General features: G+C 44.8%; 2 protein-coding genes across 3 annotated transcripts; one reads left to right on the plus strand and one right to left on the minus strand.

Annotated features, from left to right (window-relative positions):
• On the plus strand, nucleotides 1–7,575 carry MAD2L2 (mitotic arrest deficient 2 like 2). 2 transcript variants are annotated; one of them, XM_009989390.2, is made up of 9 exons: nucleotides 1–23; nucleotides 1,469–1,520; nucleotides 1,751–1,869; nucleotides 2,419–2,490; nucleotides 3,377–3,477; nucleotides 3,601–3,695; nucleotides 3,809–3,882; nucleotides 4,912–5,004; nucleotides 5,296–7,575. In XM_009989390.2, the coding sequence occupies exons 2-9, from the start codon at nucleotides 1,481–1,483 to the stop codon at nucleotides 5,335–5,337; spliced, it is 636 nt and encodes a 211-aa protein (XP_009987692.1). In that variant the 5' UTR covers nucleotides 1–23; nucleotides 1,469–1,480; the 3' UTR covers nucleotides 5,338–7,575. The 2 variants fall into 2 exon arrangements, with proteins under 2 accessions (XP_009987692.1, XP_086481606.1); XM_086625480.1 differs by lacking the exon at nucleotides 1–23 and adding an exon at nucleotides 1,221–1,247.
• On the minus strand, nucleotides 7,059–10,295 carry FBXO44 (F-box protein 44). Its single transcript, XM_009989391.2, has 5 exons — nucleotides 10,022–10,295; nucleotides 9,266–9,392; nucleotides 8,432–8,527; nucleotides 7,959–8,094; nucleotides 7,059–7,245 (listed from the first exon to the last, which is right to left on the minus strand). Exons 1-5 carry the CDS (start codon nucleotides 10,278–10,280, stop codon nucleotides 7,099–7,101), a joined length of 765 nt encoding a protein of 254 aa, XP_009987693.2. The 5' UTR covers nucleotides 10,281–10,295; the 3' UTR covers nucleotides 7,059–7,098.
• Nucleotides 10,296–11,555: the final 1,260 nt, after the last annotated feature.

The raw sequence follows: 11,555 nt of genomic DNA on the forward strand, positions 1-11,555 counted from the left end.
GTGCTGTCCCTCATGCTGGGAAAGTGGGATGACTTTTTCTGGAAACTGACCTCATCCATACAGGAGAGCAAGTTCAAAGGAAGAGGTGAAAGGCTGGTAACTGCAGCGCTGCCCCAGCCGTCACTCTGAAACCTGAAGCTGAGGGAGTATTAAGTGTGTGGTTCCTGGGTCTAACCTTGGGACCGTGTTTAATGGTGGGTCTCCTGGGATGCTGTTGCCTCCCCGGGGCCTCAGTTTGAAAAAAAGGGACGAGGATGTGAACCTAAATCTCTAAAACGACGCATTCTTTATGCTACTCTGATACAGAGATTTTGTACAAATTTGAGAGTCACTGCAGCTTAAGTATCTTAATTCTATCAAATATCTTAATTCTGTTTATTGCAGCAGATCACTATATTCCAGGGATTGTTTGTATACAATGGTAAGATTCTAATTTAAAAAGGGAGAGGAGAGTAGCTTCCTATTTTGTGAAGGGTGAAGTAATTCTTTGTTGGTCTGTAAAACCTGGGTTGTTGGCAGCTGAAGCAGCTTGAAGATCAGTGGCTAAAGAACTGATTGGAATGTCTGTGGCTTATCAGTGATAAGACACCTGTGTTGCTGATGGAGCCCTAGTGCTCCTGGAGGCCGTTAAAGGCATCCGCAGTTTATGAACAATGGTGCTGCTATGCGTGGTTAGAGTTTGCATGTGTCAAACGTATGGATAAAATAATGAAATAAATTAAAATTTGTAATAGAAAATTATGTACACTGTAGCTTAAAATGTGTAAGGCACGTACTCCTCTATATAAGGAAAGCTGTTGGAAAGTTGAGCCCCAGTGTCCGCTGTTTGATTGTTGGCACATGGTAGTCAGTTTGGCTACCTAGTGTGCTGCCCTTTGTAATTGTCACAATTCAGGAGCCAGTTTCAGGCTCCCAAGGGACTGGTCACAGCACCAGGCCTGTCAAAGGTCAAGGTGCAGCTGGGTGATGCTCTTAGTCATACGGTTTAGTTTTAGGTAGTCCTCTGCTACTAAAATGTGATTGTCTAAACTTTCCTGTGTCTTAGGAATCATAATTCTCCAATCCTAGCAAAATGCATCAAAAAGGGAGGGAGACAGTGAGGAACTGTAAACTGGACAGATTTTCACTTTTTTAAAAAAAAATAAAACCTAATTAAAATAAGCAGGAATTAAATTATGAGTAATCCATCAACCTGAGGTGTGAGCCAGAACACAGAAGTGATGCTGTCTTTGTTTTTTGCGCTCCTGGTGATTTCTGATGATGTATTGTTGGTTATGGAAGGTGCTTAAACCTTCCAGTAGCCCTGCAGATTTGTTGTGGCAGTGTTGATATGCTTGTGACTAAGCACAGAGGACAGTTTTTTGGGTCTGAGCTCAGTGGCACTAGGGAAGTGAATGGCTCCATAAGTTGCTATATTACTATAATATAGGAACCAGAAGATAAACATTCTTTTCGTGATTACTTCCAGGTTCTGGGAAAGATGACCACTCTCACACGGCAGGACCTTAACTTTGGGCAAGGTAATGTGTTGTGCTAAGTTGCAAGCTGGTATGCTTGCAAGGCTTCTTGTTGGCACATGAGCTTGTGAGATTGCTGTGTCCCTAAACTTCCTGCAGCTAAGGGGAAGCAGGTAAAATTTATGCAGGGAGAAATACCTTAAAAAAACCCACAACATTCCTACGAGTATATGGTACTTCTCTGCATGCTTCCCCTGCTCTCTACTTCAACATCCTTTACTTTTGTTTTCTAGTTGTTGCAGATGTTCTTTCAGAATTTCTGGAAGTGGCTGTTCACCTTATCTTGTATGTCAGAGAAGTTTACCCTATTGGGATCTTTCAGAAGAGGAAAAAATACAATGTACCTGTCCAGGTAGGAGATTTTCCTGGAAGCTGACAGCCATGTGGACAAGCAAAATACCAGGGATCGGTCAACATTCACCAGAACAAACTAAATCACATCCAGAGTTTTTTTTAATGTGCAAACTCATTTTTGAAGAGAACTTAGTTCCTGTCAAAAGGGAAAACAGCCCTGTAGCTGAGGATACAGCAGTACTCATGGAACAAGCAGGTCATGGACAACAGTAGTAGAAGGCTTCCCCAGCTATACGCAGTAAGGTAACATGAAAGTGTTCTTCCTAGGAAGCAGAGATGGTTGGAATATACTATTCCCAATATGCTATTGTGGGTATATATCCTCAATGTACTACACCTGTGCAGGTACAGTGATCTGCCTCAGCTAATTAACCCTTCTATGAAAGAATTACTGGTTTGAATTGGCAACTTAGTGGTGAAAAATGCTATTTGAAGCATGACTTAAGTGCCTTGTAACACACGGGTGCTTCTGTTTAAATCTTGCCATTTAGCATTGTCCTAGTTCACATCAGAACACGGCTCTGACTGTTCACTGTGTTTGCCACAGATGTCCTGCCACCCAGAGCTGAATCAGTACATCCAGGACACACTGCACTGTGTAAAGCCGCTGCTTGAGAAGGTAAGATTTTATGAGGGATCTGGGCAAAAGTACTTTCTCTCAAAACCACTTGCAGTAAGAGAACATAAATACTGTCTTCACTGCAAAATTTATTTACAGATTTACCACATACAATATACTAGCTGATAAAGTTACTAATGAAAATAAAAATCACATCTATAGCCTTTTCTTGCAGTGAAGGGCCTGCCTTGCTGCGGATCCTTGGCATTTAGTTGCATCTAATACATGCGCATGAGGATATACATCTATATATTTTCAGTTGCATCATCTTTCATGTTAATGTTTAAGTATCTATCTGGCAGAATAGTTTGAATGCTTTGCTGTAAGCCAGCAGCAAAGGTAGATTTGAACTCTAGGTTTTGTAAAAGAAAGGTATGACCATATGAAATGTTTCAGGATGGAGAATGCTGGCAGATTTTGCATTCTCTGCTCTTTACTGCACACTTAGAGAATGGAAATAGATCAGTTTTACATGGCAGTAGTACAAAGCTGCTATGTTTGGCCAACAGTCTAAGCATATCTCAACTTCCTTATCGCTGTCTGTTCCTGAGTGATGCAATGAGATGGCTGGATGTTTCCTCCTTTGTTCCAAAACAGTATCTAGAGAAACGTTTTGGATTACTTGTACTTGAAGTACTTAGTGCACTTCATCTCTTTAGGCCTTAGCAGTAAGCTACCAGTTTAACATCTAGCAAGAAAGGGCTTTACAAAAGCATTTTTTCTGATGGGTAAGAATAATCTGACAGTGCTCAAGCTTTGGATAGCTGCTAGTGCTGTGAGCCACAACGTGTAAGCATACTCCCACTTTATCAGAAGCATGTGAAATGCACTGGAGGCAGAAGACAGCTTTTTTAAGGAAGGGATTTTTCCATCTTTGTTCTTGCAGAATGATGTGGAGAAAGTTGTAGTTGTAATCTTGGATAAAGAGCACCACCCTGTGGAGAGATTCGTCTTTGAGATCACCCAGCCACCGCTGCTTTCCATTAGGTAAAGTGTCCATTACCACCTGCCCATGGCGTCCAGCACCTGGCTCTGCAGAGGTGTTCTGGAAGCAGTTCCAGGTCCCAGTACTTTGCTGCATGCCACTAACAACTGCTGTCTCCTCAACAGTTCAGAGTCTCTGCTGTCCCACGTGGAGCAGTTACTGCGTGCCTTCATCTTGAAGATCAGTGTGTGCGATGCTGTGCTTGACAACAATCCCCCAGGTAAACGTGTCCACGCAGCCTAATCGCATGGCACTGCTTGACTGGAGACAACAGGCAGTGTCTGATCCTCTGTTAGTTGTCCCCTGATCTGGAGCCTACTGTTTCTCTTGCAGGTTGCACCTTCACAGTTCTGGTTCACACACGGGAGGCTGCCACACGGAACATGGAAAAGATCCAGGTGATAAAGGTGAGTGATGTCTTTGGTGACCTAATTATGTGTGAGCAAGCTGCAAAGACTGGAAATCACAGGATTTTGGCGTCTCTAAGGTTAAGGCCGCTGGGTATTTTGAACGTGTACATTAGCTTCACATGATGCACTTCACAACGTTGCTTTGAATGTGTTGAAGTGGTTTACACTGGTGAGGTGACTAAGCGCATTCACCACACACCAGCCATAACTGCGGACAATAGCTGCTTCAATGCCTGAATTAGATGGTAACAATACTTACTGCATAGTGCCTGCTCAGTCACTTTGGAGTACTCTGATGTATAGAATAGGTACTTGAATTTAATCAACAACAACAACAGCCCTCATCCCACATCCATTACATGTGGATGGCTGATTCTTTATAAATAGCAAGGAAGACTAAGATTCAGGTAACTAGTGGGTTTTGGGTGCACAAATACTTTCCTGCAAGATAAAATATATGTGCAGATCACTTTTTAAAGCAAGATTTTTTTTTTTTTTAAGAATCCTTGCTTAAGTTCAAGGAAGCTTTTTTTCCCTGAGCCAAGTTACTTTGGGTGTCCTAAGGCACAATAAAGCTAGTGAAGTATAAAATTGTTTCAAAATGGAAGTCTGCTCTGTACTGCTTAGTTATGGAAACTGGTAGTGTAATAGGCCAACCTTTAAACTTACAAGGCAGGACAGAAATCTCTGCTCTGAGCATTTTGGATTTGCAATTAAATGCTCATGTAATGAACAGAACATGCTAGTGCACGACAGCTAAGACTATAAAGAAGTGAGATGTCACCTTTGGAGTAAGTAAAATGGGTTAACATTATAGATTTGCTTCTGTAACTGAATGCTGAGTCTCGGGGCCAAGTGTGCAAGTGTTAAGTTTTGCTGTTACGAAAGGTTTGAGTTACCTGTTTCTTCCCTCAGCCACTAGATTGCTCATTCACTTAATGCTGACGTAGTGCTGAGAAAGGGAGCTCTCCTTACAGAGTCTGCCAGCCTCTCTGCAAATAAAGCACCTTGTGTTCCTGCCCCTAGGATTTCCCATGGATTCTCGCCGATGAACAAGATGTGCACATGCATGATCCTCGTCTTATTCCCCTGAAAACTATGACATCTGATATCTTAAAGGTGAGCAGAGCATTCTGGCCCAAGATGGGGCTGAAACTGCATGTAATTCTATGCTTTGCCTGCTGTCAGCTCTGCAGTTTTCTGTAGGGTAGCAATTTTAATACTGCTGAGCAGTAGCTTAGTCTCACAGATGCCTGTGCCAGTAATCAAAACAGGGCAAGACAACTCATAATAAAATAGGAAACCTGGTTACAGGGGAAGGTACAAACTTCCTATTTAGCCTGTTGCAGACTCATTTCCATTCACCCAGCTGCATAGCACACAGAACTGATGCTTGTTTCTGTTCTGCAGATGCAGCTATACGTAGAAGAGCGAGCCCACAAAGGCACCTGATTCAAATGTTCCTTGCCTTCAAGCCTCATCTGATCTTCCAGTGGAATAAGATATCTCACAAACCGTACCTGATAACTGTCTCTTCAGCTGGCCTTCTGGGTGAATGTAGAGCAGCTGCTGCCTCTTTATTTCAAGTGCTCTTACCATTGTATATAGAACTGACTTGGAATGTGGAGCCAGAGCCTGTTCCCATGTACACTCATGTGTGAGAGTGAGTATAGGTTTTGTTACAGTGAATCCCTGGGGGCAGGATATAGGCAACTGCAGTAATGCAGCCAGTGGTTTGTACAAATCCGGTTCTCACCTTCATAGGGCATCTTCATTGCACACTGGTAGTGATACACAGCTGTCTGTTTTACGCTCCACTAGAGCAATGGACTCATACTAAGGGTGAGTGAGGCCTTATGTAGTGTCTGTCCACTGTGACTGTCCCAAATAGTCTTCAATAAATATTAAATTTTACCCCAGTTGAACTAGGCTGAGTTCTGTCCAAACCAGCCTCCCCCCTTAAATGAGGAAGTATTTTTATTTTGTACAGAGCTTTGTCTTTTATGTGGAGCTTCCACCACTTTTTCATACATATTTCTGAAACATCTATCAGTTCCTATGGGAGCCTATACAACCTTGGCCTCTCCCCTTTCAGTGGGAGTGCTTTCAGCCACAAGTGGCATTAGCAAGGTGGAATTTGTCTGTCCAGCAAGGATGCTTGCCAAATACCCTACTCCTAACAGAGAACAGACAAGGGAAACACTGTTAATCCTACATCTATCAAGGAGATGGAAGGCGGCCTTAGTACTGACTCCATGTATACAGGAGTAAAAGAAATGGTTCATAGCCTTTTTGCTGAGCTTGTTGGTCAGACAATTTGGTAAGACAGCCAGTACAGTACCTCCCTCCTTCCTCCTAGTAACAAGTGCAAGAATACTGTAGATCCAGGTTGTGCACTACTTTTAACATTTTATGTAGAGTTAGACTGGTACAAACCAAGCACTTTGGTAGTACAAAGGTAGTACGGAAAAAGCCCAGCACAATCAAAAGGCACTTAAGTTGTAAGGAATCCCTTAAGATGGCTCCCTTATCTCCCGTTTCTCTAGCTGTTTATTCAAACAATGATGGGCTGTATTTGGACAGGGAAGGTATGTACCATTTTGATCATATACATTTACAGAAATGGTAAGGAATTAAGTACGAGTGAACAGCATTTGTGAAAAGGGTTGACAGTTTCCTTATGCTATGAATTACTTACGCTATGAAGACTCTGATATGAAAGATACATGTTTTTATACATAATTAAACTGAAACAGGAAAATACCATACAAAACAAGTCTCTCTGTAGCAGAGCCCTTGAGGACAGCATTGATAATCTAAAATGACACATTTTAGCCTTATCTTTCATAAGTTCCATTAACAAACAAGAAATAGTTTCTAATTAAGACTTAGCATTTGGCTGTAGCACAAGGACATATTAACTAGAAAAAAATAGATGTCATATTTAATTGTCCTAGTCTTCCCCCTCTGGAAGGGCTCTAGTCATTGCAGTAAGATCCATGGTACAGGAGGACAAAAGATGAAGACAGAAGTCCTTCCAAAGGGCTGGGCCTGCAGAAGTTCTTGTGAACAAGAAGAACTAGCTGCTTGTATTTGAGACCAACTGTGCAAAGACAAAGCCAGGACACTCACCCAGAGAGTACAGACAAATAAGTGCACCTGAGACCACCTGGTTACAGTCCTGAGGTAAAAGCAAACACTTATATTGTGCCTTCATAACAATGTCAGGGGTCCAATGGTGATGCTGCTGTTTGTCACTCGGATCCCATACCATCCTGCCCAGAACTGCGTGTCTTGGCCTCCATGCTTAAACCAGATGTAACGAACTCCAGGTGGGTAATTCTGGAAAGTGTGAGAAATCTGGAGACAAAGAAGAAAATTCCTCTTAATTTGCCTAAATAAACCAGCACTGATCTAGAAGCTCGGACAGCTACAGTATGCAAGTCTTGGTCTCAGGAAAAACTCATTCTAGGATACCTTTTATTGTAAGTGTATCATACCGCTTTTTGAGGGATGGAAAAAAGCCTCTCTTATTCAACCTTCTGCCCTGAAATCCTCTCCAAGTCCAATATATCATTGAACTTGATTCCTAGGTATGTTTGTCATGTAAGGAACAATGTAATGGGGAATCTACAGCAAATCAAACCAGTTAAACACGTTTAGCATAAGAGAAGTAACATCTTCAGTACTTCAGATGGCATCCATACAGTAGTTCTGAAGCAAAGCTTTTTGATCCAATAAAACCAAGAACTGTGCTCTGTAACTTAGTTATTTGCATAAAAACTTAAGTGAAAACCACAAACAATTAAAGGCACTGAGCTAAACATAACACAGAAGCCCAGGAGATACTCTTCAGAAAACCCTGGGCACTCACAAACCAAACCTAGCTCTTTCATGGCATTGCTGCTCGTTCAGCATTGTGAACAGCAAGGACTTACCTTTTGTCTTAAGTAGGGAAGGCTGAAGAGAAGAGAAAGTGGGTTCACTTGGGACTTTTGGCCAGATTCAAGACTGAAAAGATTGAAGTGTCACAATACTGATGTGAAGCCTCTGCTCACAGGGCTGCTGCTTACCTCTCTCCACATTGCATCATTCCACTGCTCTATAACCACTGGCTCGGGTTGGAACTCCTCAAGGACAATGTAGTCTTCAGAAAGCAGCTTCACTGAAAGTTCATAGCGACACCCACAGTCAAATCTGGCAGCGTACCTAGGAGAGGCAGGGAGTAATCAAAGAGCAAGGTTGTATAAACAGCATTCAGTTTTCTTTAGTGTTCAAAAATAGTCTAGGAGGGGATCCCCATCTGCAGAGGAAAAGCAATGTCATTCCCATAGCTATGAAGAAGTTGTAAAACTTCAGCTATCCTCTTCTTCACAGGATTGACACCTCCTTACAGCCCATTCAAACTTAGATTTACCTTATGCTTTACTCAAGAGCTACAACTCCCAAAGGATAAAACCCTAGTTGTATAGCACAAAAAGCTTCAGAGGCCTAGAGGATCACTAGGCCAACACCAGAAATTCTAGTTTTTAGTGCGTACGCTTACCAGTCCTTGACTACAATTTCAGGCCGCTTCTCATCCATCAACTGATTCCAGTATCCTTCTTTCTGCAGGGTAATGAGTTGAGACTTGAAGCATGGCCTGCAACAGCAATAGAAATAGTCACAACTTTGCAAACACACCTCTTCCCTCTCAATGTCTGTACTCTGCCTGAAAGCTTTACTCTTACCAAAAGCCCACCCAGACCTTGAAGACTCACAAGGCTGACATGGCTAAGGCCTCTCTTTTTCTGTAGCCAGAACTAGACAAGGAAGTGAACTGATTAGCTTCACTCCCAGATAAAGGAATAGTTACCTACAAGATGGATTAGGAGGGGTCCCTGCACTTGTATAGCATATATTGGTAACAGAAAACTACTGCTTAATGCATGTAAGAGCAGCTAATCCTCCTCTTGACAGCTTTTATTGCAAGCTGTTAGCACAACAAACAGACCTACTGCTCTTGGAGGTTACAAACCTTTGACCTTGTCACATAAGTGCACCTGATTATCTTGCCAAAAATAACCTTTTTCTAAGTAAAACCTTTTTTTTTCCACCACCTTTGGTAGAAGAGAAGCAGAGAACCCACGCGGATTATCATGACTACAAAAAAAGTTACAGGAAATTCCAGAGACATTTAGCACATGCTGCGATTAATTCTCTCAGCAGTACACCTGTCTCTTTAGACTAACTAGTGTAAAAGCTGAATTAAGCTCCTTCCTTGTCCTACACATGGGTTAAGATTCAGTGACCTCCTCAAGCCTTCTAACAGTAGTGCCTTTGCAGACAGACAGGAGGAAGCAGGTCTCCCAGCTCCAGATAACTGCAATCCAGTTCTTACCCATATGAAGTGACAAAGTATTTGTGTACTGAGGGGTCTGGCATCCCTTTTCCATGAGGTCCAGGCAGATCTTCAATCTTCCATTTATCTCCATCATTATTATCAAGTTTCCAGTGCTGGAAGTTCTCTAAAGACACAGATATCAAAGGTCAGCGTTAGGACCTTGCTTTGGTTTCCAGCAGTATCTCTGCTTTTGTTAAAGAACCAGCTACAGAAGAGTGGTTTGATGAGTTTTCAGATTCACTGTATTTTTTCTACAGCTGAAAGTGATCCCTGTCTTTACTTGCCATTACTTTTAATCTGGCTGTCAGCAGCTAAGACAACAGCTAGCAGCTTTCTGACCACATCACAAACTCATAATCAGTAATAAAGTACAATTACAGTAGTCACATTAATCAAGTCTTTGATCACAAAAATTCTCCAGCAGCCCGAATGTTTCATCGTGATACCCAATGGTTTCATGGCCTTATTGTACCTGTGCAAATTAACCAGTTAACCATCACTGTCTGCAGTGCTGGGGCCATATGACTACTGTCTCCAGAGATTTTTCTGGTTGAAACCAGAGACACGTATTTACCAATACTTTACCAACCCAGGGTAGTTTTATTGCAGATGTTTACGTGGATCTGACCCAGCAGAGTTCCATCAGTCACTGGGCAGTCCCACACCACCAGCAGCACTTGAGTAATTCAGGACACTGACTCATTCTGACTCTTAGGAAACTCTGAGCTCTCTGCCATAAATAATTAAACGAACCTTCCGCACAGGGGTTTTTGATTAAGTTTCTCTTCAAGCTGCAGAGCATATAGAAGACCTTCCAGTCAGAGACGCTTCTGTCCAAACTCTGAAGATAAAACCCCTCGCGTTGGCACTTGCGCTTCCATAGGGTGGTGAGATCCACCACGTCCCGCCACTGCGTGCAGACCAGCCTGCAGGCGCAGACCAGATCCCGGGCCGGCAGCAGCGACAGCAGCTCCACCAGGACGTCTTCGGGGAGGTCGCCAATGGCCGTCATCGCGGGCCGACGGCGACAGGCTGGAGGAGCGCGCGCCGGAAAATCCCCGGGCACCCGCGGCGCGGAGCTTCGGCAAAGAGACAGTTTTACCGGTTACCAACAGAGCCGCACGGCGAACCGCCCACCCCGCGCTGCCGGGCCGCGGGCACGGCCCCGCCGAGCCCCCCCCCCCGCCCCCGGCCCGGCCCCGGCCCCACCTGCGCTCCGGACGCGGATGTGCGGCAGCGGCGGCCCTTCCGCAGCGGGCGGAGCGCGGGAGGAGGCGGCGCCGTGCGGGGCCGCGGCCTCCCCGCCCCGCCGACGCCGCCCTTTATCAGCGGAGCCCGGCGCGGCCCCGGCGCAGCCCGCCCGCCGCGGAACCAGCAGCGCCGAAGGTAGGAGCGCCCGGCCCCCCCGGAGGGGTGCGGGGGCACCCCGGGCCGCGGGGCACGGCGCGGTAACCCTGCGGCTGTCTGCTGGGCAGCACGGGAGGGGCGGCACCGGGGAAAGAGGGTGATGGTGGGGGCAGGTGGGGGAGCGGAGCGCGCCCCAGGCACGGCCAGGGATGGAAGCCAAGCCGGGAGGTCTGCGGGTGATGGACCAGCCTTAGGATGGTGCGGGTCGGAGTGGGAAAGGACCCTCACCCCTTCCCTGAGGGCGTGGGAAATCCTTGCTAAGCAAGGAGAGCGGTAATGCTCCGTCACCAGGCAGAGAGTGGCCGAGGCATGTGAAATTCCTGCAGGAGATGAAACCAGAGTGATGTCTCTTTTTTTTTTTTTAAAAAAAAAAAAATCACATTTTAGCTTTCAGGACTGTGGTTGAGGATTGTAAGCGGGGGTAAGGAAGGGAAATCCCCAATACTATCCCTATAAAAAGCCAGGGAATTCTAAACGACAGTTTCCTCTTGCTCTCTGCAGTGCAGACAGGGACACACAATAGCTCTGCATCTGCAACACCTAGATTTAGGATGTTATAGTAATGACTCCCTATTTCTTCCCTCCCTTGCCAGATTGGGCACTGCCATATTTCATCAAGTAGCATGTCAGGATATTTCACCTGCTTTGTTCCTACTGCTCTTCTAGGCTTAATGACTCACTCCTAAGGAGTTTGGCTGCATCTGTGCAGCTGACTGCAGTCTCAGCAGCTTCCCAGCATCAGGACTCAGCAGAGATAAAAGCAGTGTCACAGTGCATCCCACTGATGACACAGGGGCTCTGAATCTGCACACTCATCTTTCCTTATTCCTGCAGCCCCTGGCCCTGGCACTCAGGGCAGCAGAGAGCAGAAGCTCTTGAA

The sequence above is a fragment of the Tauraco erythrolophus genome, chromosome 23, assembly GCF_009769465.1.
Source record: "Tauraco erythrolophus isolate bTauEry1 chromosome 23, bTauEry1.pri, whole genome shotgun sequence".
In the NCBI taxonomy this organism is placed as follows: Eukaryota; Metazoa; Chordata; class Aves; order Musophagiformes; family Musophagidae; genus Tauraco; species Tauraco erythrolophus.